Raw genomic sequence first — 27,583 nt, forward strand, 5'->3', positions numbered from 1 at the left:
AACTATTAGGCCGGCATCACACTGGCCTGTGCAATGCAAGAAACTAACGCAAGTTTGGCGCATCAATACCCGGCACTGGGTACCAGGATAGGGTATATTAAGTACAGAATTGACCATGACCACATTTTTTGCTTCAACTTTTTTTCCTAATTTCCTCCTCTAAAACCGAGGTGCGTTTTATGATCTGATACGTCTTATAGCCCAAAAAATATGGTAACAGAGAGAGATAACATGAATTTTCAGATAGAAAGAAATAGCGAAGATAAAACATATATTCTGGAACTAGTATCAAGATGAAAAAAAACCAACTGTAATATTATATTAAATAATGTTAGCTGTCGTGCAATACAGTGACAACCACCGGAGGGCTTGGAAGGAATGTATCAGGAGCTCACCTCAAGCAACTGCCCAGAGAGCTGAGCAAACACCACTAGGGGGAAATAGAGAGAGGTCATACAAGCCAAGTCAGCAACAGCCAGGAATGTTGTGTCAAAGGGGCAGGCAGGAGAAAGGTCTGAAGCAAGCCAGGGGTCAAAAAGCCAGTCGGTAGAGCGGTGACAAAAGGATGAGATGAAAGCACAGCCAGAAACACACCAAAGGTCAAGGCCAGACAGATGAATCCAAAACAGGAACTTAAGATGGAAGAACTGGTCAGAAGTCAAGCAGAGAAGATTAACCTCCGCCTGACCAGGTCAGAAAGCCGAAAACAAACCCTGACGTGGATCATGACATAACTATTTGCATTGATCTGTAGAAAGTTTAGGAGATTCTGTAGCATTAATCCATTTCATGAGTCCTGGCCTTTGGGACTTTGTTTCAATAGCCATATCTTTGAATGGATGGTCCAAAATCAAAATGTATTTAATCCTAACTCCCTTTCTATTTACTGTCATCATTTATAATATTTTCTAATATACTTGAATTAAAAATTCCCTATCCTAACCTAACCACACTATATGACTGCTTTTCTATTTTTTTTAATTCCTTTTTTGATGATGCCTGGTTTGATAATCCCAGTGCATGCGGGGATACTCAAATGAGCGTCATGCAGAGACTGTGGTAATTTCTGAAGCCTCTGCCCCCTCTCTGAAACTAAGCATCATCTATGAGTTTTGTTTCAGGGGCTGGGCTAGTCCCTGCAAGATGTGCACATCTATAGTGTGCTTAATTTCCCCAGCTCAAATCAGCAGTAATGAACCGTCAACACAGCACATTGTCAGAATACTTGGCGTGCAGACACCAGTGATGTCGTGAACTTGCATCCAAACCCCGAGCTTGGACTTTACAGATATGGGATGGGGCGGGGGGGCTGTAAAACAAAGCATAAAATTAATAATAAACATTAGAATTATACTTACCTGTCCAGCGATGCGTTCTCAAATCCCGCTGTCTCCCGGCCGCATCTGCTTCCGGGGCCACTCATTAACTTCCGGCAGTATTCACTGCACTCAGTTGAACCCTGATGTCACCGCACGAACACTACCGGAAAAAGCCAGAGACTGCCGAGTGCAGTGAATACTGCTGGAAGTTCATTATTAATTTTATGCTTTTACAGGCCCTGGACCCGAACTGTAACACGGGTTTCCCATGGAAACCCGTCTTCAGGACCTTGTGACCAAACACTATGTGTTTGGTACGGTTACAGAACTTTACAGTTTGGGTTCGCTCATCCCTACTAATGATGCCTTGTTTCAGGGAGGGGGCAGAGGTTGTTGCAGCAACCATAGCCTCTGCCCTCTGATGACACTTTGAGTATTCCAGGATGCACTAGGATTCTCAAATGAAGCATTTTTAAAAAGGAAGTGGGAAAAGAAGAAAAGCTGTTAGATAGTGTAGTTATGGTAGAACAGGCAATTTTTAATTGAAGTACAAGTAAATTAGAAAATAGTTTAGATTATGGCATTAAATATATAGGATTTAGAAAGAAAACTAATTTTGACTTCAGACCACAGATTTAAGCATACAAAGACTTTCCTGACAAATTCCTTGAAATAACCAACAAGGTTGAAATACTGAAATGCAGGAATGTCATCTGTTGACTTATTGCTGGAACAAATACGGAAATATATATTCAAGCATCACACAAGTTTATAGAAGGATAGACATTACCTTTTGTAAATTATATAGTAGGTGACTTTTTAGTTACAGTGTTATATGGTGCATAAGGGCACACATTTCGGGTAGTTGTGCTGAGGTATTGTAATTACAAACTAATTACATCCAATTACACAAACTAATGCATTTTATTCTCTTACTTGGATAATGCTAGCGCACGATTCACCCTCTCCTCAAGTCCTATGGTCCCTAAAGCCTTCCACATCATCCAGAATTTGAATGCGTCTGCTCGTCTACTGCACTGAATAGACTTGTCCCCAGTGTCGTATCGAACATCATAGAATTTATCCTGCTGGAAGAGATAGGAGGCTTCCGCTGAATGACATCTTTTGAGCAAGTCCTGAAAAGATAAGAAAAAATAATAAAACTTTAACAGTGGATTGAATGTATTCTGATTACACATGGAAACTGCCGTCTTTGAAATTGAACCTAAATTGTGTAAAAACTGCATTGTGATAATACCAGTATCAAACTGTATATTTTATATCATTACAATGGATTAAAATACAATCTGAACATTGCCTTTCAGAGCGTGCGGAAATACAAAGACTTCAATAGAGCACTGAAGAAATTACATAAGGAGATTTAACTTTACTTGGTTTATTGCAAAATTTGTACCATGGTCTGTTGGGCAGAGCTACGTATATTTGTATTACTGATGTCTTCATTTGTGACAAAGGGCCTTCGAGCCCACCAGCCCCTTTGTAAGCTGCATCCGCTTAACCCCCTATAGCTAAACATCTGATTACAATTCTTTAAATTAGTTATTTGTAAAAATAATACAAACAGCAACAGTAAGCAGGGTAATATTTTCTAAGACGTTATTTCAGCACATTGCGTTATTATTTATATTATTACATTATATGTGGCCATTAAAACAGTATTTCAATGTTGGATGAGTGAAAACGATCCCCCCAAGTGAAGATTGGCTGATAGAATTGAAAAAAATCATTGTATTAGAATTAAAAATGAACACATTTGCAAAAAATTTAATTTGCAGTTTTGCTCAATTACGGTATGTCCTGAAATATGATTTGTATCAAATTTATGCAGAGAGAATCAAGTGTACATTATTGTCATCTGAGGTCTCTCCAGACTCAAGAGCATAATAAACATACAAGCAACAAAAGAAATAAAGTCTATCCATCTGGCTTGGCTAGTCTGCCCAGGAGGAAAAGAAGATGGTGGGTGTCGGCAGATATTAAACATGGCCCACTGAAGACAGGAGAAAAGAAGAAAACTGGAGTGGAGAAGGGCTACATTGCAGACAGGTTATGGAAGCAGGAGTATAGTTTTTTTTAATTTTCTTAACTTTATGAAGGCCCTTTATAATCCAGGTAAATGGTGGCTGGCTGTCGAATTTAAGGAGAATTTGATTCACTCAACTCTTATTAGAAAATGCGAACTTCTAGTACAATACATAGTGCTTGTAACTAGAGTAGATGTGAATATATTCGCATATCCATAGGCCAAGACAGTGGTCTGTGGCTGGCTCACAGGAGAAGGAGAATGTAAATGATTGGCAATTATCAAGACATACTCAATAAAGGAGTGGTTTTGCAGGTGGGGACCACAGACCACATCTCAATACCAATGCTTTCTGGCTGATGTTTTGGTCAATTCTGAATGTTGGTTGTGCTTTCATACTCGTGGTAGCGTGAGACAGACTCTACAACCAACACAAGTGGCTCATCCAGGATGGCACATCAATGCGAGCTGTGGCAAGAAGGTTTGCTGTGTCTGTCAGTGTAGTGTTCAGAGGCTGGAGGTGCTACCAGGAGACAGGCCAGTACACCAGGAGACATTGAGGGGCCGTAGGAGGGCAACAACCCAGCAGCAGGACTGCTACCTTGGCATTTGTGCAAGGAGGAACAGGAGGAGCACTGCCAGAGCCCTGCAAAATGACCTCCAGCAGGCCACAAATGTGCATGTGTCTGCACAGTTAGAATCCGACTTCATGAGGATGGTCTGAGTGCCTAACGTCCACAGATGGGGGTTGTGCTCACAGCCCAACACCGTGCAGGACACTTGACATTTGCCACAGAACACCAGGATTGGCAAATTCGCCAGTGGCACCCTGTGGTCTTCACGGATGAAAGCAGGTTCACACTTAGCGCATGTGACAGACGTGACAGAGTCTGGAGATGCCGTGGAGACAGAGCAATCTCTTGCCTGCAACATCATTCAGCATGACCGGTACGGCAGTGGGTCAATAATGGTGTGATGCGGCATTTCTTTGGAAGGCCACACAGCCCTCCATGTGCTTGCCAGAGGTAGCCTGACTGCCATTAGGTACCGAGATTAGATCCTCAGACCCCTTGTGAGACCATATGCTGGTGCGGTTTGCCCTGGGTTCCTCCTAATGCAGGACAATATCAGACCTCATGTGGCTGGAGTGCGTCAGCAGTTCCTGCAAGATGAAGGCGTTGAAGTTATGAACTGGCCCCGCTCATTCCCCAGACCTGAATCTGATTGAGCACATCTGAGACATCATGTCTCACACAATCAACCAACGTCACGTTGCACCACAGATTGTCCGGGAGTTGGCGGATGCTTTAGCCCAGGTCTGAAAGGAGATCCCTAAGGAGACCATCCGCTGCCTCATCAAGAGCCTGCCCAGGCATTGTAGGGAACTCATACAGGCATGTGGAGGCCACACACACTGCTGAGCATCATTTCCTTGTCTTGAGGCATTTCCACCGAAGATGGATCAGCCTGTGACTTCATTTTCAGCTTTGATTATGAGCTTCATTCCATCTCCAGACCTCTGTGGATATTAGTTGTAATTTACGTTGATAGTTTTTAGGTTTTATTGTTCTCAACACATTCCACTATGAAATGAATAAAGATTTACAATTGGAATATTTCATTCAGTGCTCAGTGATATCTAGGATGTCGGATTTTAGTGTTCCTTTTATTTTTTTGAGCAGTGTGTATGTATATATATATACATATATATATATATATATATATATATATATATATATATATATATATACAAATATATAACAAAACCACAAGATCACTGATGACAGGTTCGACAGTCTAGTATTCAGAACAATGCATGGTTCTTTTTAGGCTGAATTCATATTTAAGTTTTTTATTCATAGACAAGAATTGGTCAATTGTCATTAGTGTGCTGGGTGAGATCTCCAGCTTATTTTGGTTCATGTCCATGTTTTTACCATCTGTTTGCAATAAATTAAGACTGCAGTGGTTCAAAATCTGCCTGTGCCCAAGGTAAAATCACACAAAAAGGTGAAGCATGAATACAGCTTATTGTATAGAGGAACTAAAGAGGAGACAGGCTAGTATGCAAAGTCAGCATTAGGTGGAACCGAGGCAAACTTGGCAATTTCTCAGGGCTCCCATCTCTTAGGGGACCCCAATATTTCTATTCTGAGGTTAAGACTGTTTAAAGACCTTTGGAGACATCATGGTTATGTGGCCATGATGTCACCAAAGGTCCTCTAACTGCAGGAGTCTAGAGGAACTGAAGAGGAGACAGGCTGTTTTGTACCATATGTGCAGTGTGTTGTATATTTACATATGTATGTGCAGTGTTTGTGATGTCATCATTATAATTGAATAAATGTTGATTTTTTAGTTCAATGTTCAAAAATATATGTGGATTGTTGTTCATGGAAAAAAATAAGACATCCCCTGAAAATAAGCCCTAACCCTTTTTTCGAAGCAAAAAATAATATTAGACTATGTATTAGTTTTGGAGAAATACAGATATAGGATGGTCTCCATTGGCTACACCTTGTCGCGGTGTAATGGCTTTTTTGATCAAAATAGTAATAACTAAGTACCCTATGTTATTTACATGTACGACTATTACTTACAGTATTGATTACTACCTATAAGGTATTTGATCATTTTGTTTTCATCTTAGGTTTTGTTGTGCCATATTCTTATCATTTGATATTAGTGCTGTTGATAATATTTCTTGATGTTGATCTTGTTTAGTATCCTTGTCATTCGATATAGATCTTGTTCGTGATAATGGTACTTCTTACAAATGTGTTGTTCAACTTGTATTTGAAAGCATTATATGTGTGTAAAGATAGTTTGGAGTGTGAAATCCTACTGACAAAGTCACTTTACAGGATTCGAGTCCTGGAAGTGATGATATGGCCTCCACAGAGCTCTCATCTCAACATTATTGAGTCTGTTACGTGAAGAGATAGAAGGATTTTCACAAGCTTAGAACCACAGAAGATCTGTGGTTAGTAGAGTTGAGTGACCTTGACCTTTTTAGAGTCGAGCCGGGTTTCGCGAAACCCGACTATCTCAAAAGTCGGGTCGAGTGAAATCGGCCGATTATGACGTAAAGTCGGGATCGACCGAAACACGAAACCCAATGCAAGTCAATGGGGCAGCATAGTCGGCAGTGAGTGGGGGCCAGGAAAACACCTAGAGTGCCCATTTTAATGTCAAAACCATCCATTCTTCTTAATGAAGCTTGTCAAGCGTAATTTACCTTATAATAATTGGAAGGCATTTGAAATTGGGGGTCATTTGGCTAAAGTTGTGGTGGGTAGGGCTGGTTCAAGTAATTAGTGGGCCCAGGAAATCTGGACCGCGTCACGGCAGTGGAGCAGGGAGAGGTAAGTATTTCAACTTTGCAAGTGCTGTGAACCTGAGCAAGCAGGGGGGCCCACTCGTTGGCATTGGCACTGGCACAGGGCCCCTCAAAGTACAGCGGTGTGTTTGCACGGCGGGGGCGCCTCCCACCGGCAGCAACACTTTTGCGTACCATGAGAGGCCCTGTGCCAGTGACGTCGCCAACTAGTATTCCTCCCCCCACCTGATGAAGGAACCTGCACTTTCATCTGCACCTTCCTGTTTGTCCCCGTGTAAGGTGGTATGGTATGCGGGAAGGGGGACCTGACTTTCAGCAGGGTCACAATCTTGCAGTGTAGCGTGCACGGGAAATGTTGCGTTATGGGTCAATGTACCAGCAGACTCATCTATCACTGGCTGGGCAATGGGCAGGATGAGGAGGAAACACAGATATAGGCCCAAAGAATAAAGTGGGCTAAATGCAGTTCAAAATTGGTAACACAGGACTAATCAGGGGGCATTGCAGTGGAGGACAACTGGAATGAGAGGCTGACACAGAGAGTAGGCCCAAATCAGTAAGTAGTCGAAATGCAGTTCAAAATTGGCAACAGTAGTAAACAGGCGGCACAGCTTTGTTCAGTGGAGGAGAACAGCAAGGAGTGGCAGACACCGATAGTAGGCCCCAACCCAACTAGTAGGCCAAATGCAGTCTAACATTAACAACTACTTAACGAGCGCCTGAAAACGGAATTTCAGGACAGGAAACCAGGAGAACAGCAAGGAGCGGCAGACACCGATAGTAGGCCCCAAACCAACTAGTACGCCAAATGCAGTTGTTCCGTTTAACCACAATTTAATGAGAGCCTGAAGATAGAAGTTCAGGAAAGGCAACCTGGAGAACACCTTGGAGTGGAACACACCATCTCTCTACACCCCATACCCAATTTGTAGGTCTAATGCAGCGTAGTTTCCAACAACTACTAAACGAGAGCATGATGATCGAAGCATTGGCGAGGAAACCTGGGGAACACCTTGGAGTGGAACACACCATCTCTCTACACCCCATACCCAATTTGTAGGCCTAATGCAGCGTAGTTTCCAACAACTACTAAACGAGAGCATGATGATCGAAGCATTGGCGAGGAAACCTGGGGAACACCTTGGAGTGGAACACACCATCTCTCTACAGTGGAACACACCATCTCTCTACACCCCATACCCAATTTGTAGGCCTAATGCAGCGTAGTTTCCAACAACTACTAAACGAGAGCCGGAAGATCGAAGCTCAGGAAAGGCAACCTGGAGAACACCTTGGAGTGGAACACACCATCTCTCTACACCCCATACCCAATTTGTAGGCCCAATGCAGCGTAGTTTCCAACAACTACTAAACGAGAGCCGGAAGATCGAAGCAATGGAGAGGAAACCTGGGGAACACCTTGGAGTGTAACACACCATCTCTCTACACCCCATACCCAATTTGTAGGCCTAATGCAGCGTAGTTTCCAACAACTACTAAACGAGAGCCGGAAGATCGAAGCAATGGAGAGGAAACCTGGGGAACACCTTGGAGTGTAACACACCATCTCTCTACACCCCATACCCAATTTGTAGGCCTAATGCAGCGTAGTTTCCAACAACTACTAAACGAGAGCCGGAAGATCGAAGCAATGGAGAGGAAACCTGGGGAACACCTTGGAGTGTAACACACCATCTCTCTACACCCCATACCCAATTTGTAGGCCTTAATGCAGCGTAGTTTCCAACAACTACTAAACGAAAGCCGGAAGATCGAAGCAATGGAGAGGAAACCTGGGGAACACCTTGGAGTGTAACACACCATCTCTCTACACCCCATACCCAATTTGTAGGCCTAATGCAGCGTAGTTTCCAACAACTACTAAACGAGAGCCGGAAGATCGAAGCAATGGAGAGGAAACCTGGGGAACACCTTGGAGTTTAACACACCATCTCTCTACACCCCATACCCAATTTGTAGGCCTAATGCAGCGTAGTTTCCAACAACTACTAAACGAGAGCCGGAAGATCGAAGCAATGGAGAGGAAACCTGGGGAACACCTTGGAGTGTAACACACCATCTCTCTACACCCCATACCCAATTTGTAGGCCTAATGCAGTGTAGTTTCCAACAACTACTAAACGAGAGCATGAAGATCGAAGCAATGGAGAGGAAACCTGGGGAACACCTTGGAGTGGAACACACCATCTCTCTACACCCCATACCCAATTTGTAGGCCTAATGCAGCGTAGTTTCCAACAACTACTAAACGAGAGCATGATGATCGAAGCATTGGCGAGGAAACCTGGGGAACACCTTGGAGTGGAACACACCATCTCTCTACAGTGGAACACACCATCTCTCTACACCCCATACCCAATTTGTAGGCCTAATGCAGCGTAGTTTCCAACAACTACTAAACGAGAGCCGGAAGATCGAAGCTCAGGAAAGGCAACCTGGGGAACACCTTGGAGTGGAACACACCATCTCTCTACACCCCATACCCAATTTGTAGGCCCAATGCAGCGTAGTTTCCAACAACTACTAAACGAGAGCCGGAAGATCGAAGCTCAGGAAAGGCAACCTGGGGAACACCTTGGAGTGTAACAAACCCTCTCTCTACACCACGGAAGGGCTGATTCTTAGGAAGGTAGGCTGTCGGAAAGAAGCAGGGCGCGTCCGAGGGTGATTATATTCTTATTAGGTATATACTCACCCTCGGACGCGCCCTGCTTCTTTATTTGTAATGAATGTTTATTTGCAATGTGGTTTTGACTTACTCTATTTTTTTGGTAAATAATGATTTTATTATTTTCATTGTTTTGCATCTTCTTGGCAATAATATAAAGAAGACGCGACAGGACAACACTCGGTGGATGCCATATCTGTGTTTAAAATTGAAAAAACCTTTCAGTTAACTACTTGCAGGAGAAAGTTATTGTAGCTGGTGGCCATTTTTAGTACTGTACCAGATTTTTGTTGTATGTGTTTGTTTTTAATGTTAAAATGTCTGCATTTGATATCTCTCCAGTATTTTCTTTTTTACAAGCAAAATACTTATTTTTATATTTTCTGATGTTGGTTCCAGGGGTACACGGGCAGCAGTGGTGTGGTCAGTGGAGGCCTAGTGGAAGGAGTGACCGCAGACAGGCATCGAAGGCCTAAAATAATAACACATGGCTGTAGGCAATTTTAAATTGGTTCCAGGGGTACACGGGCAGCAGTGGTGTGGTCAGTGGAGGCCTAGTGGAAGGAGTGACCGCAGACAGGCATCGAAGGCCTAAAATAATAACACATGGCTGTAGGCAATTTTAAATTGGTTCCAGGGGTACACAGGCAGCAGTGGTGTGGTCAGTGGAGGCCTAGTGGAAGGAGAGACCGCAGACAGGCATCGAAGGCCTAAAATAATAACACATGGCTGTAGGCAATTTTAAATTGGTTCCAGGGGTACACGGGCAGCAGTGGTGTGGTCAGTGGAGGCCTAGTGGAAGGAGTGACCGCAGACAGGCATCGAAGGCCTAAAATAATAACACATGGCTGTAGGCAATTTTAAATTGGTTCCAGGGGTACACGGGCAGCAGTGGTGTGGTCAGTGGAGGCCTAGTGGAAGGAGTGACCGCAGACAGGCATCGAAGGCCTAAAATAATAACACATGGCTGTAGGCAATTTTAAATTGGTTCCAGGGGTACACGGGCAGCAGTGGTGTGGTCAGTGGAGGCCTAGTGGAAGGAGTGACCGCAGACAGGCATCGAAAGCCTAAAATAATAACACATGGCTGTAGGCAATTTTAAATTGGTTACAGGGGTACACGGGCAGCAGTGGTGTGGTCAGTGGAGGCCTAGTGGAAGGAGTGACCGCAGACAGGCATCGAAGGCCTAAAATAATAACACATGGCTGTAGGCAATTTTAAATTGGTTCCAGGGGTACACGGGCAGCAGTGGTGTGGTCAGTGGAGGCCTAGTGGAAGGAGTGACCGCAGACAGGCATCGAAGGCCTAAAATAATAACACATGGCTGTAGACAATTTTAAATTGGTTACAGGGGTACACGGGCAGCAGTGGTGTGGTCAGTGGAGGCCTAGTGGAAGGAGTCACCGCAGACAGGCATCGAAGGCCTAAAATAATAACACATGGCTGTAGGCAATTTTAAATTGGTTACAGGGGTACACGGGCAGCAGTGGTGTGGTCAGTGGAGGCCTAGTGGAAGGAGTGACCGCAGACAGGCATCGAAGGCCTAAAATAATAACACATGGCTGTAGGCAATTTTAAATTGGTTCCAGGGATACACGGGCAGCAGTGGTGTGGTCAGTGGAGGCCTAGTGGAAGGAGTCACTGCAGACAGGCATCGAAGGCCTAAAATAATAACACATGGCTGTAGGCAATTTTAAATTGGTTACAGGGGTACACGGGCAGCAGTGGTGTGGTCAGTGGAGGCCTAGTGGAAGGAGTCACCGCAGACAGGCATCGAAGGCCTAAAATAATAACACATGGCTGTAGGCAATTTTAAATTGGTTACAGGGGTACACGGGCAGCAGTGGTGTGGTCAGTGGAGGCCTAGTGGAAGGAGTGACCACAGACAGGCATCGAAGGCCTAACATAACAAAAATGTCAATACAATGGTATTGTCAGTGGCAGGCATTGAAGGATGTCAGCGCATAGACTAAACATTGGTGGAGCTGTGAGATAATTTTGCAAGTGGTAGAGCACTGTTTGAGCTGGGGTGGGGGGAAACTGTCTTGTGGCCGGCGGTACAGGCCCAGGGCCCCTCATATTACAACGGTGTGTCTGACGTTGGGTGCGCACCACCACCGCCAGAGACACTTTATTGTACTAGGAGGGACCCAGTGGCAGTGCCGTCGACCAAAAGCGGGCTCACCCACCTCTTCAGACAAACTGCACTCTCACGGGTGCTGTCGCCAAGTGTCGATACCACGGCCCCGTGTGGGGAGTTTGGCCATTTAGTGAGGTGTAAACATGTCGTATGCTGGACAATCAGGTGCAGAAAATTACGAGATTGGAAAAGGCATTCAGAATAGTCCACAGGCAAGACCTTTTCATAGGAAAGCTAGGTGTCAGCCGGGCAAGGTGGGGCAAAAGATTTCGAAATCCAGTTGTGGTTCATTTTAATGAAGGTTAGATCATCTACATTTTGGGTAGCCAGACGAGTCTTTTTTTCTGTTAGTATTGAACCTGCAGCACTGAATACTCTTTCTGATAGGACACTAGCTGCCGGGCAAGCAAGCTCCTGCAATGCATATTCTGCCAATTCTGGCCAGGTGTCTAATTTTGATGCCCAGTAATCAAATGGGAATGACGGTTGAGGGAGAACATCGATAAGGGATGAAAAATAGTTTGTAACCATACTGGACAAATGTTGTCTCCTGTCACTTTGAATTGATGCTGCAGTACCTGTCCTGTCTGCGGTCATAGCAAAATCACTCCACAACCTGGTCAGAAAACCCCTCTGGCCAACGCCACTTCTGATTTCTGCCCCTCTAACTCCTCTGGTCTGCTGGCCCCTGCAGCTCGTGTGAGAACGATCACGGGCGCTGTGTGCAGGGAATGCCAGAAGCAAACGGTCAACAAGAGTTGATTGTTTGGTTGCTAATATTAGTTCCAAGTTCTCATGTGGCATTATATTTTGCAATTTGCCTTTATAGCGAGGATCAAGGAGGCAGGCCAACCAGTAATCGTCATCATTCATCATTTTAGTTATGCGTGTGTCCCTTTTGAGGATACGTAAGGCATAATCCGCCATGTGGGCCAAAGTTCCAGTTCTCAAATCTGCGGTTGTGCTTGGTTGAGGGGCAGTTTCAGGCAAATCCACGTCACTTGTGTCCCTCAAAAAACCAGAACCCGGCCTTGCCGCGCCACCAATTTCCAGTGGCCCCGGAAAAGCTTCCTCATTAATAATATACTCATCCCCATCATCCTCCTCATCCTCCACCTCCTCTTCGCCCGCTACCTCGTCCTGTACACTGCCCTGGCCAGACAATGGCTGACTGTCATCAAGGCTTTCCTCTTCCTCAGCTGCAGACGCCTGATCCTTTATGTGCGTCAAACTTTGCATCAGCAGACGCATTAGGGGGATGCTCATGCTTATTATGGCGTTGTCTGCACTAACCAGCCGTGTGCATTCCTCAAAACACTGAAGGACTTGACACATGTCTTGAATCTTCGACCACTGCACACCTGACAACTCCATGTCTGCCATCCTACTGCCTGCCCGTGTATGTGTATCCTCCCACAAAAACATAACAGCCCGCCTCTGTTCACACAGTCTCTGAAGCATGTGCAGTGTTGAGTTCCACCTTGTTGCAACGTCTATGATTAGGCGATGCTGGGGAAGGTTCAAAGAACGCTGATAGGTCTGCATACGGCTGGAGTGTACGGGCGAACAGCGGATATGTGAGCAAAGTCCACGCACTTTGAGGAGCAGGTCGGATAACCCCGGATAACTTTTCAGGAAGCACTGCACCACCAGGTTTAAGGTGTGAGCCAGGCAAGGAATGTGTTTCAGTTGGGAAAGGGAGATGGCAGCCATGAAATTCCTTCCGTTATCACTCACTACCTTGCCTGCCTCAAGATCTACAGTGACCAGCCACGACTGCGTTTCTTTCTGCAAGAACTCGGACAGAACTTCCGCGGTGTGTCTGTTGTCGCCCAAACACTTCATAGCCAATACAGCCTGCTGACGTTTGCCAGTAGCTGCCCCATATTGGGAGACCTGGTGTGCAACAGTGGCAGCTGCGGATGGAGTGGTTGTGCGACTGCGGTCTGTGGACGAGCTCTTGCTTCTGCAGGAGGACGAAGAGGAGGAGGAGGGGGTGCGAACGGCTACAGCCAATTGTTTCCTAGACCGTGGGCTAGGCAGAACTGTCCCAAACTTGCTGTCCCCTGTGGACCCTGCATCCACCACATTTACCCAGTGTGCCGTGATGGACACGTAACGTCCCTGGCCATGCCTACTGGTCCATGCATCTGTTGTCAGGTGCACCTTTGTGCTCACAGATTGCCTGAGTGCATGGACGATGCGCTCTTTAACATGCTGGTGGAGGGCTGGGATGGCTTTTCTGGAAAAAAAGTGTCGACTGGGTAGCTCGTAGCGTGGTACAGCATAGTCCATCAGGGCTTTGAAAGCTTTGCTTTCAACTAACCGGTAGGGCATCATCTCTAACGAGATTAGTCTAGCTATGTGTGCGTTCAAACCCTGTGTACGCGGATGCGAGGCTAAGTACTTCCTTTTTCTAACCATAGTCTCATGTAGGGTGAGCTGGACTGGAGAGCTGGAGATCGTGGAACTAGCGGGGGTGCCGGTGGACATGGCAGACTGAGAGACGGTGGGAGATGGTATTGTTGCCACCGGTGCCCTAGATGCAGTGTTTCCTACTACGAAACTGGTGATTCCCTGACCCTGACTGCTTTGGCCTGGCAAAGAAACCTGCACAGATACTGCAGGTGGTGCGGAAAATGGTGGCCCTACACTGCCGGAAGGGATGTTGCGTTGCTGACTAGCTTCATTGGCCGAGGGTGCTACAACCTTAAGGGACGTTTGGTAGTTAGTCCAGGCTTGCAAATGCATGGTGGTTAAATGTCTATGCATGCAACTTGTATTGAGACTTTTCAGATTCTGTCCTCTGCTTAAGGTAGTTGAACATTTTTGACAGATGACTTTGCGCTGATCAATTGGATGTTGTTTAAAAAAATGCCAGACTGCACTCTTTCTAGCATCGGATACCTTTTCAGGCATTGCAGACTGAGCTTTAACCGGATGGCCACGCTGTCCTCCAACAGGTTTTGGCTTTGCCACGCGTTTTGGGCAAGATACGGGCCCGGCAGATGGAACCTGTTGCGATGTTGATGCCTGCTGCGGCCCCTCCTCCTCCGCTTCAGAACTGCTGCCGCCTGCACCCTGTTCCTCCAATGGCTGCCAATCGGGGTCAAGAACTGGGTCATCTATTACCTCTTCTTGTAGCTCGTGTGCAACTTCGTCTGTGTCACCGTGTCGGTCGGTGGTATAGCGTTCGTGATGGGGCAACATAGTCTCATCAGGGTCTGATTCTTGATCAGCACCCTGCGAGGGCAATGTTGTGGTCTGAGTCAAAGGACCAGCATAGTAGTCTGGCTGTGGCTGTGCATCAGTGCACTCCATGTCAGATTCAACTTGTAATGGGCATGGACTGTTAACTGCTTCACTTTCTAAGCCAGGGACGGTATGTGTAAAGAGCTCCATGGAGTAACCCATTGTGTCGCCTGCTGCATTCTTCTCTGTTGTTGTTTTTGCTGAAGAGGACAAGGAAGCGACTTGTCCCTGACCGTGAACATCCACTAACGACGCGCTGCTTTGACATTTACCAGTTTCACGAGAGGAGGCAAAAGAGCTAGAGGCTGAGTCAGCAAGATAAGCCAAAACTTGCTCTTGCTGCTACGGCTTTAAAAGCGGTTTTCCTACTCCCAGAAAAGGGAGCGTTCGAGGCCTTGTGTAGCCAGACGACGAACCTGGCTCCACAGCTCCAGACTTAGGTGCAATATTTTTTTTCCCACGACCAGCTGATGCTCCACCACTACCACTACCCTCATTACCAGCTGACAATGAACACCCCCGGCCACGACCTCTTCCACCATACTTCCTCATTGTTTTAAAAACGTAAACAAACTAACGGTATTTGTTGCTGTCACACAAATTACACGGTGAGCTATAACTTCAGTATGATTTAGCTACCCCTTTACAGGTGAGTGAGACCACAACGAAAATCAGGCACAATGTTACACACTCTGTTGTTGGTGGCAACAAATGAGAGAGATGCCACACACGCAGGACTGTCACTGAAGCACAAATGTAAATATTAATCTCCCACTGATTTGATTTTTTTTTTTTTTTAAGGGAGACTTTAGGAAAAAAAAATTATAGAATAAAATGATTTTTTCAGGAAGAATTTAGAAACCAAATAAAATAAAATGATTTTTTCAGGGAGAATTTAGAAAACAAATAAAACAAAAAAAGGCTTTCTATGGCCCACTGAGTGAGAGATGACGCACACAGGAGTCAGGAGTGGCACACAAGCCCAGAGGCCAATATTTATCTCCCACTGATTGATGTAGTGATTTTTTCAGGTAGATTTTGGAACCCAAATCAAGCTAAAAAAAATAATAGGCTTTCTATGGCCCACAATTGGAGAGAGAGAGAGAGATGGCACACCCAGGAGTCAAGACTGGCACACAAGCAGAAAGGGCAATATTAATCTCCCACTGATTTGTTTTTTTTTTTTTTTTTTTTCAGGGAGACTTTAGGAAAAAAAAAAATAGAATAAAATGATTTTTTCAGGAAGAATTTAGAAACCAAAGAAAATAAAATGATTTTTTTAGGGAGAATTTAGAAAACAAATAAAACAAAAAAAGGCTTTCTATGGCCCACTGAGTGAGAGATAACGCACACAGGAGTCAGGAGTGGCACACAAGCCCAGAGGCCAATATTTATCTCCCACTGATTGATGTAGTGATTTTTTCAGGTAGATTTTGGAACCCAAATCAAGCTAAAAAAAATAATAGGCTTTCTATGGCCCACAATTGGAGAGAGAGAGAGAGATGGCACACCCAGGAGTCAAGACTGGCACACAAGCAGAAAGGGCAATATTAATCTCCCACTGATTTGTTTTGTTTTTGTTTTTTTCAGGGAGACTTTAGGAAAAAAAAATAGAATAAAATGATTTTTTCAGGAAGAATTTAGAAACCAAATAAAATAAAATGATTTTTTCAGGGAGAATTTAGAAAACAAATAAAACAAAAAAAGGCTTTCTATGGCCCACTGAGTGAGAGATGACGCACACAGGAGTCAGGAGTAGCACACAAGCCCAGAGGCCAATATTTATCTCCCACTGATTGATGTAGTGATTTTTTCAGGTAGATTTTGGAACCCAAATCAAGCTAAAAAAATAATAGGCTTTCTGTGGCCCACAATTGGAGAGAGAGAGAGAGATGGCACACCCAGGAGTCAAGACTGGCACACAAGCAGAAAGGGCAATATTAATCTCCCACTGATTTGTTTTTTTTTTTTTTTTTTTTCAGGGAGACTTTAGGAAAAAAAAAAAAAGAATAAAATGATTTTTTCAGGAAGAATTTAGAAACCAAAGAAAATAACATGATTTTTTCAGGGAGAATTTAGAAAACAAATAAAACAAAAAAAGGCTTTCTATGGCCCACTGAGTGAGAGAAGACGCACACATGAGTCAGGAGTGGCACACAAGCCCAGAGGCCAATATTTATCTCCCACTTTTTTTTTTTTTGTTCCAGGGAAAATTTATAAACCCAATAAAAAAAATAATAAATAGGCTTTCTATGGCCCACTATCTGAGAGACAGAGAGAGATGGCACGCTTAGGACTGGCACACAAGCCCAAAGGCCAATATTAATCTCCCTTTTTTTTTTAAGGGAGAATTTATAAAACCAAAAAAAAATAAATAAATAGGCTTTCTATGGCCCACTATTTGTGAGAGAGATGGCACGCTCAGGACTGGTACACAAGCCCAGAGGCCAATATTAATCTCCCACTTTTTTTTTTTTTTCCAGGGAAAATTTATAAACCCAATAAAAAAATAAAAAAATAAATAGGCTTTCTATGGCCCACTATCTGAGAGAGAGAGATGGCACGCTTAGGACTGGCACACAAGCCCAAAGGCCAATATTAATCTCCCACTGATTGATTTATTGATTTTTTCAGGTAGAATTTAGAACCCAAATAAAGCAAAAAAAAAAAAATGGGCTTTCTATGGCCCACTGAGTGAGTGATGATGCACACAGGAGTCAGGAGTGGCACACAAGCCCTGAGGCCAATATTTTTCTCCCACTGATTGATGTAGTGATTTTTTCAGGTAGATTTTATAACCCAAATCAAGCAAAAAAATAAATAGGCTTTCTATGGCCCACTGAGTGAGAGATGACACAGACAGGGATGGCACTCTAGCAGAAATGCCAATCTTAATCTCCCACAAAAAAAACAAAAAAAAAAAAAAAAGGAACTGTCCTTCAATTACTATCTCCCTGCAGTAATCTCAGCCAGGTATGGCAGGCAGCAATAAGGAGTGGACTGATGCACAAATTAAATAAAAAGTGTGTACAAACCAAAAAGATAGCTGTGCAGAAAGGAAGGAACAAGAGGATTTGTGCTTTGAAAAAAGCAGTTGGTTTGCACAGCGGCGTACACACAGCAATGCAGCTATCAGGGAGCCTTCTAGGGCAGCCCAATGAGCTACAGCGCTGAGGGGAAAAAAAAAATGTAGCTTCCACTGTCCCTGCACACCGAAGGTGGTGTTGGGCAGTGGAAATCGCTACAGCACAAGCAGTTTGGTGGTTAATGGACCCTGCCTAACGCTATCCCTGCTCCTGACGAAGCGGCAGCAACCTCTCCCTAAGCTCAGATCAGCAGCAGTAACATGGCGGTCGGCGGGAACTCCCCTTTATAGCCCCTGTGACGCCGCAGACAGCAAGCCAATCACTGCAATGCCCTTCTCTAAGATGGTGGGGACCAGGACCTATGTCATCACGCTGCCCACACTCTGCGTTTACCTTCATTGGCTGAGAAATGGCGCTTTTCGCGTCATTGAAACGCGACTTTGGCGCGAAAGTCGCGTACCGCATGGCCGACCCCGCACAGGGGTCGGATCGGGTTTCATGAAACCCGACTTTGCCAAAAGTCGTCGACTTTTGAAAATGAACGACCCGTTTCGCTCAACCCTAGTGGTTAGTTCTCCAGTATGTTTGGAACAAGCTCCCTGATGAGTTCCTTCAAAAGTTGCGTACATATCTACCGAGAAGAACTGATGATTTTATGCTGTTTTGAAGGGTAAGGGTATCAAAAGCTATTAACATTTCTAATATTGTAAAGCATTCTTACATTGCAGCACTTTTCCAAATCTTTGTTATTTTTGCTTTTTTTTGGAAATGATCCATATTTCCCTTTAAGTGCAACTTATTTTTTATATGTTAGCAGTCTATTTCTGGGCACGTAGAAAGGTATCAGACAATGTTGTAGGCAGACAACTCATTTACACTGAAATTTTAAGATAATTGCTGCCGCCAGTGCTTCTAATCACCCAGCCAACTTTTGTGTAGGTGTGATAGATATAAATACAATTAGCCATTGTTCCTCTTTATCATATTTTTAGACCAGCTGCTGTTGCTGGCTTTAATGATCGTATAGTGTAGAGCCTGCTACCAGAAATGACAGAGCATGCTAAATTTCAAGCATTACTCCTAGTTTTATGAATAATGAGGATTGTTGCAAATCATATTGGGCTGTGATAGGAAATTCTTTCACTCGGCATAATGCAAACCAAACCAATCTCAGTAATGATTGCTATAGTCCCCAAAGAAATGCCATCTGTTTTCTGTTCCTTTTGCTTTATGATATAAGTTGGCTGCTCTGTACGTTTCTGCTATAAAAGTTGACAGTATTTCAACAGTGCATTAAATACTGGAAGTGAAAAAAATATCCAATCTTTTTCGAGTACTAGACACCATATCACAGCAAAAGAAAGACTTTAATTTTCTTGACAAGTCCCAAGATGACAATTTTTGGATTCCAACATTAAAATCTAAAGGTCAAAACACATAAAATGCTACATATACGCAACATATAATAACAAATACATTATTTTTAGCTACAGTGCAAGTGGATTTAACAAGTTTAGAATAAGTATCTAAACCAAGTTGCAAGGGAATAGTTCCATTAGGCATAAAGATGGAAATGGCACCTGTGCCATCAGATTTAATAGGATCCAAAGGTGCATCGACCACATAAAAACACATTAGATGTATAAATGAAAGGTGTGGGGCTCTATTAAAGGTTTTATTTGGGGGCCAAGGTTAAACCTCTGCATAGGTGTCTATGTCTCAGGTATAAACAAACACCTATTATATTTTTGCAGTAAAACGTATAGATGAAGCGTTATTGCTCACGGGTCTCTTTAAATAGTAATTTTAAGTGGAGACTTTTTGGAACTGCTTAGCCCAATGATATAGAAAGATATGTATAGAAAAAGACAGACTTGAGAAGGCTGAGTGGCACTTTGACTAAGAGCCTGAAAACGAGAAAGCCTGTACTGATTATACAGAAGAACAGGCTCGCTAAAGATAATGAATTCATACAAGTGAAGACTTTTTTTTCCCCACTGTGATAGTCACAGGTTGATCCAGGTAGAAAATTACTTTTTGACTGCAGAATTGCGGCTCTTTAAAGGTAAATCGATCAGTTTATCTTACAATGGAGTAAGAGTCATGGTTCCTTAAGCTAAAAAATTAGGTGGCAATAGTTCTATTCATTAAGGATACAAGAAAATTGGTGAAGTGGAGAATTCTTTTAGAAATAAACATAGGGCCTAAGGCAGCAGCACAAAACCCAGATTACATTATCCAGCTACAGTGAAGCAATGTTATTGTACAATACTTTATTCTGAATTACTGCAGATTGTGTCACAACACACCCACATAATGAGCAAGAAAAACCCTGCGGTCACACATTTTTCTTTTATAAAGGTCAATCTGCCAACGCCGAATGTTAGATAATTATTTCAGATTGCTCATATACTGTTACCTCAACTTATTCAGCAGCATTACACACGGGCTGATATCATTCACATTAATAACTGGCCCTAAAGGGGTTAAAACTTTATTTCCTATCTTGGACACAAACTTGCTAGAACCAGCAAGGCAAATAACGCCCTCAGGCTACGTTCTCACAATGAGTGTTTGGTGAGTTTTTGATGTTGCAGATTCCTATTGAGTAAATTAGATTATTTGCATTTTTTAGTTACTTTTTTAACAGATTCTTTTTTAAATGTGTTTTCGTCATATTTTTGATGCTGTGATTTTTGTCTTTTGTCTCTTTTTGGTATGTCCCGTTTTAAATAAAGCTGCTTTGTTTTTGATACTTCCTAGTATTTAGCTTTGACAAAGTTTTATTGATACGGTTGTGCATTTTTAGTGCATATCCACAGTGGGAACTAAAACTTCTTACATGCGGATTTTCCGCATCTAATGGGGAAAATCCACAAAGAAAACTCATCATATTCGCAAGAGAAAGTAACGTGTTTCAAATTTCAAAAACGCAGTTTGCGCAGCAGGAAAAAAAAAAGCGGGCATGAGATTTCTATAAATCCCATCCACTTTGTTGGATCCGTAAGACGCTGTGTTTTTTGAGCAGTGAAAATACGCAGATTCAAAAACCCATTGTGGTAACTAAACCTTAGATTGCAAGATAGAGTCACATGGATGGATTTAGCTAGATGGGATAATTGCTCAAGAAGAAGGGTGGTGGTAACCCCCAATTTACAAACAAGAAAGAAATACTCCTTTGAAACATTTTGGTTCTGATTTATTAAAACTGAGATTTATGCTAAATTTATCAAAAAATACAAACCTCCCAATATATTTGCAAAGTTTGGTAGAAAAGGGGAAGCTGCAGGATTCAGAGTGGTGCAAGCGCTACTGGCATTTTTTTATATTGATATTTGCAAAGTTTGTTGAAATAACAGTACCATAACTATTTAACCTCGTGGAGATAATGTCTTGTTTTGCTTTCATTTTTTTCCAGCTCACTTTCCAAAAGCCATAACGTTTTTTATTTTTGTCTTGAAATAGCCAAATAAGAGCTTGTTTATTGTGAGATGACTTTTTTTTTTTAAGACATAATTTTCTCAAAATTATGCACTAAAAAAAAACAGGAAATAATCAAATTGGGTGGAAGTGAAATAAAAACTGCAAGTCTTCTTTTGTACAGTGAGGACAACAGTGGTCATATGAATCTCCCTTCCAGAAGAGGAATCATGACCAACACGGTACATGGGCAAGGAAGGGGCAGAATAGTAGATATCTAGAAGCAGAGTACCTGTTTTATTTTTCTTCTTCGACCACCATGGGCACATTTGTAAAATAAAAGCTTGCAGTGGTCACAATCACATATTTAGTTTTTTTGTCAATATTTTACATCAGTATTTGTAAACCAAAACCAGGAGTGGATGATAAATATTTAAGTGTTGATGTGATTCTATTATACTTTTCCGCTGCTTGTTCCACTCCTGATTTTGGCTTACAACTACACATGTAAAGCCACTATCAAATACTATATGTCTGGTGGTGGCTTACTCTCATCTCCTTACTAGACCACTTACGTACATGCTCCATTGAATGTGCATGCCTTTGTTTTTATTTTTGGGGAGAAATCGTTGAAGAAATGTTACAAGTTGGTTTTTGGACTAACACATCAGAAAGATATCACAATAAAGAAAGTTAACACTGAACATAACAAAAGTAATTGAATTTGACTAGCTATGTCTCGTGTTGCAAGTTTCTGAAAGTGGGATAACTTGCTGTATCATTATTAGCTTGTCATTTTAGAGAATGCTATATTTGTTCGTAAACTGCATAGACAGTCTAAGGAACAGTTGGTAATATAGATGATTGAATATTTTGAAATTCAAATTCACTGGCTTTGAGTTGCTCCAAATAAATGTTCCGAAATGAAGGTTTTCCCATTTCCCTGAAAAGATGTGCACAATACCAATACCCTCAGGTCTCTTAGGATTGCGTCCAACCCCCTACAAGCTTTCTAACACAAGTAAAGCCTTAAGGTACCGTCACACTAGACGATATCGCTAGCGATCCGTGACGTTGCAGCGTCCTCGCTAGCGATATCGTCCAGTGTGACAGGCAGCAGCGATCAGGCCCCTGCTGTGCTGTCGCTGGTCGGGGAAGAAAGTCCAGAACTTTATTTCGTCGCTGGACTCCCCGTAGACATCGCTGAATCGGCGTGTGTGACACCGATTCAGCGATGTCTTCACTGGTAACCAGGGTAAACATCGGGTAACTAAGCGCAGGGCCGCGCTTAGTAACCCGATGTTTACCCTGGTTACCATCCTAAAAGTAAAAAAAAACAAACACTACATACTTACCTACAGCCGTCTGTCCTCCAGCGCTGTGCTCTGCACTCCTCCTGTACTGGCTGTGAGCGTCGGTCAGCCGGAAAGCAGAGCGGTGACGTCACCGCTCTGCTTTCCGGCCGCTGTGCTTACACAGACAGTACAGGAGGAGTGCAGAGCACAGCGCTGGAGGACAGACGGCTGTAGGTAAGTATGTAGTGTTTGTTTTTTTTTACTTTTTGGATGGTAACCAGGGTAAACATCGGGTTACTAAGCGCGACCCTGCGCTTAGTTACCCGATGTTTACCCTGGTTACCGGCATCGTTGGTCGCTGGAGAGCGGTCTGTGTGACAGCTCTCCAGCGACCAAACAGCAACGCTGCAGCGATCCGGATCGTTGTCGGTATCGCTGCAGCGTCGCTTAGTGTGACGGTACCTTTAGGCCTCATTCAGTAGTCTGTGTTTTTTTCAAGGACAGAAAATAATGGTACGAGTCTCATCAGTCGTTTGGATCCATGTTTCATCAGTGCTTGGGTCGTGTTTCACTTTTAACCATCGTGTGATTAGTGATTTTAATTTTTCACTTTTCTTTAGATGGTGAAACTTTGTGCATTGTGTAGGATAGCAGTAAGCATTTTTTTTAAATTTGCACAAATTGAATCACAAATTGTTGAAATCTGCCAAATCCATTGAGATTCCTAAAACAAATTTCCTCACCGTGAATCTGACTCGTACATTATATAGCTGACAGATGAACACTTGTTTGTTTTGCAGATATTTTTCATGACCCCCACATATGCATGCATGCTCAGTTAGATTGCTTGTGCATGTCTTCCCAACCAGAAGATAGAAATAAAACTTTGCCAGAAATGTCTGGCAGTGACCATGACAAATACGTTCTTCACTCAACATTTTCCATAAAAAAAAGAATTTAAACACACATTAATTACACATAAGGTGACCAGCGAAATCATTCCAAGTATGAAGAAGGGGTTAGTCCAACTGATTTATATTTTAAGGACACTATTAGAATAATACATTATATGCTAAAGAGAGTTTGGTGCATAGTATGTAGAAATGATAGAATATATTCAAGTGACATTGAATTCTACACAAATGTTACAAAAATCTGCATTTGCCAAAATGCTATTTTTTAATTTGCTTCTGTGTAATAAAAGGCCTTCAAAAGATTATAATTAAAAAAAAACAGTTATATTCACTGCACCACTCATGTCTCTGTAGCCCTTGGTTCTCACAGTCCATGTCCGAACCTTGCCAAATCTTCTCATCACCATCTCACATGTTGAAATCCCTATGGTTCACATTGCGTTAGGGCAGTCCGCTTTATTATTATTATTTATTATTATAGCGCCATTTATTCCATGGCGCTTTATACGTGAGGAGGGGTATACATAATAAAACAAGTGCAATAATCTTGAACAATACAAGTCACAACTGGTGCAGGAAGAGAGAGGACCCTGCCCGCGAGGGCTCACAATCTACAAGGGATGGGTGAGGATACAGTAGGTGAGGGTAGAGCTGGCCGTGCAGCGGCATAGCGCTACGGACTGCGCTAACGCAATGTCCCAAAAGGGATCGTGTTTGCCGATCCCGCTAGGACAGATGTCCGATCTGCGCTAGCGAGGAACGGACCATGAACGCTGCAAGCAGCGTTCGAGGTCCGTCACTCAAATGATGGCACATCGCTGGTGCATGCCCAATGTGGGTGTACGCTAGCGATGAGTTCGCCATTACAAGCAATGGCGGTGTTAACGGACTACGTTACACCGCGTTATGCCGCGGTGTAACGTAGTCCATTTAACGGGTTCACATAACGTAATGTGAACCTAGCCTAAGTCACATCGGCATCTCAGTGCCATCCTACTCTGTGTATTCACCACATTGCTTCCCCAGGGTTTGCATTCCTCAGCGTATCACTGTGCAGCAGCTCCTTCCACCATTCCTTGTCCTATCATTGGTTCCCAGCTGCTTGTCTCTGGATGCTGTGGGTGCATATTTGTCCTCTCACTTCTGCTATAGTCCAGGCTCATTTACAGTTTATCTTGATATCTGCGATCCTGACCTCGGCTAGGTATACTGGAGCTGTGCTGCCTGCCCTGTCCCCGGGTTGTCTGACCATATATTTGCCTTCCTCCTCATGTACCCCGTACCTGAGTCTCTGACCCTTCAGTCAGCTGTTGCAGTCCCGAGGATTGCCCTGGAGTGGTGCATGGTGTCTTCTTGAGGCCCAGCCTATCTTCATCATCAGAGACTCTAGTGAAGGCCCGGTAGACACTTAGTAATGCCTCTACAGGTTAAGCCCAGCCCATGGTGCAGTGAGTCCTCACCCATCAGTGTGACATAATGATCATGCCATGATCCCCACTGACAAATGAAGACCCAGTTACCCCAAGTCTCTAGCACAAGTCTTGTACGAGGAGGCCCATTCTCTAGAGGAATGTTTAGACCAGCTGATTCTGGTGATTAATGTGATTGAAACTCACGTGCAGGAATCACCCTGTCCTCTGTCTCAACCATGAGAGGTCCACCTTCCTTAGCATCAACATCATCTCCAGGGAAGAGGCTTGGAGTTCCAGTGTCTGGTGAAGCAGCTAAGTTTCAGCTTCCACTTCTGTCCCGTTTTGAAGGAAACCTCAAAGAAAGCCAAGGCCTCATAAACCAGTACCAGATCCACTTCACTCTACATGCTTATCTTTTCCTTCACACCAAATCAAGATTGCATTCATGGTCTCTTTATTGTCAAGAGAGTGCATGACCATGGCTTGGGCAAACCCTTTTTGTAAGAATGGTTGTCCCAAGACTCGTGATGCTGGGAGATTCTTGGAGATGTTTCGGGCAAAATTAGGGGAACCTGGCGGAACCTCATCTTCCGCCTCGTCTCTGCTGACTCTAAGACACTGCAAGGATACCTATGCCTTACGCTTCTGCACCCTAGTGGTGGAGTTGACCTAGAATAAATAAGCCCTGGTGGTAACCCTTCAGCTGGGCCTGTCTGGTTGCATCAAGGATGAAATGACAGGCAGAGATCTACCATACTGGTTGGATGCTCTTATACACCATAGAACTTTGCTGCCATGAACATGAATCTATGGAACAGGCTCATGTGTCTTCTCTTTTAAGGAAATTTCCTAGGTTGGTTCCTACCTTTTAGTACTCCTTGCTGCCACAAGCTCCACCCTCTACTACCATATATAGCTGATTAAGGTAGGGAGAGCCAAACTCTCTGTACAATAGCAAAAGTATGTGACAACATCTGTATGTACTGAGGAAGTGAGAGACATTATGTTCGACAGTGCCCAGTGAAACTGTGAGTCCTCCAGCTCTTTGGGACAGTTGGAGAGATGATCCTGGATGGGAAAGCTAACTCTTCAAAACTCTTGACCCAAGTCACCTTGGTTTAGGGAGTGAGGTTTCTCTCCACAGCAGCCCATTACAACTTTGGATCAATTGCCAACCTCATCCACCCTGACCTGGTTCGTCAACTTCAGCTTCGTATGCAACAGCTCATTCATCCCATGGATATTGCCTCCATTGACAGTCAATCCCTGTCAGAGCCTATTCATCATGGCATGCTGCCTGTAACTCTGCAGATAAGAACCCAGCACTGAAAAAAATCTCTTTGTATGTGCTACATAGCTCTGTAAATTCTGTACTACTACTTTTTCGTCCACAAGTGTCGGTCTTTGACTGATCCATCGGTCAGGTGTTTCAATGTAGATCATCATGCTCTAATAATTGCTTGCCTAGGTCTTGCCCAAATCCCTGCCTTCCATGCTTTTAGACATGCCTTTCATGCATGAGGCTCGTGTCTTTTCTATTATCCTTTGATGCCTCTGATTCTGAGTTGGAATCATAGCACATTATTATTATTTATTTGTAGAGCACCATTGATTCCATGGTGCTGTACATGAGAAGGGGTTATATACAAACTACAGATATCACTTAGGGTACCGTCACACAGTGCCATTTTGATCGCTACGACGGTACGATTCGTGACTAGTGTTGAGCGATACCGTCCGATACTTGAAAGTATCGGTATCGGATAGTATCGGCCGATACCCGAAAAATATCGGATATCGCCGATACCGATATCCGATACCAATACAAGTCAATGGGACATCAAGTATCGGAATGTATCCTCATGGATCCCAGGGTCTGAAGGAGAGGAAACTCTCCTTCAGGCCCTGGGATCCATATTAAAGTGTAAAATAAAGAATTAAAATAAAAAATATTGTTATATTCACCTCTCCGGCGGCCCCTGGACATCAGCGGGAGGATCCGGCGTCCGGCACGGCTTCTTTCTTCAAAATGCGCGCCTTCAGGACCTGTGGAATGACGTCCCGGCTTCTGATTGGTCGCGTGCCGCCCATGTGACCGCCACGCGACCAATCAGAAGCCGCGACGTCATTCCTCAGGTCCTAAAAGGCGCTCATTCTAGGACTTTAGCTGAGGAATGACGTCGCGGCTTCTGATTGGTCGCGTGGCGGTCACATGGGCGGCACGCGACCAATCAGAAGCCGGGACGTCATACCACAGGTCCTGAAGGCGCGCATTTTGAAGAAAGAAGCCGTGCCGGACGCCGGATCCTCCCGCTGATGTCCAGGGGCTGCCGGAGAGGTGAATATAACAATATTTTTTATTTTAATTCTTTATTTTACACTTCCGATACCGATACCCGATATCACAAAAATATCGGATCTCGGTATCGGAATTCCGATACCGCAAGTATCGGCCGATACCCGATACTTGCGGTATCGGAATGCTCAACACTATTCGTGACGTTCCAGCGATATCCATACGATATCGCTGTGTCTGACACGCAGCAGCGATCAGGGACCCCGCTGAGAATCGTACGTCGTAGCAGATCGTTTGGAACTTTCTTGCGTCACTGGATCTCCCGCCGTCATCGCTGGATCGGTGTGAGTGACACCGATCCAGCGATGCGTTCGCT

The 27,583-nt window shown here is 43.8% G+C and overlaps 1 protein-coding gene across 1 annotated transcript in view; it reads right to left on the reverse strand.

Moving 5' to 3' along the window:
• GADL1 (glutamate decarboxylase like 1) overlaps positions 1-27,583 on the reverse strand; it is a 462,065-nt gene that overhangs the window by 120,112 nt on the left and 314,370 nt on the right. The window contains exon 12 of the mRNA XM_069730021.1: positions 2,256-2,455. Within this exon, the coding sequence (XP_069586122.1) occupies positions 2,256-2,455 (200 nt within the window). The remainder of the gene's footprint in view (positions 1-2,255; positions 2,456-27,583) is intronic.

Source organism: Ranitomeya imitator, chromosome 6 (genome assembly GCF_032444005.1).
Source record: "Ranitomeya imitator isolate aRanImi1 chromosome 6, aRanImi1.pri, whole genome shotgun sequence".
Classification (NCBI taxonomy): domain Eukaryota; kingdom Metazoa; phylum Chordata; class Amphibia; order Anura; family Dendrobatidae; genus Ranitomeya; species Ranitomeya imitator.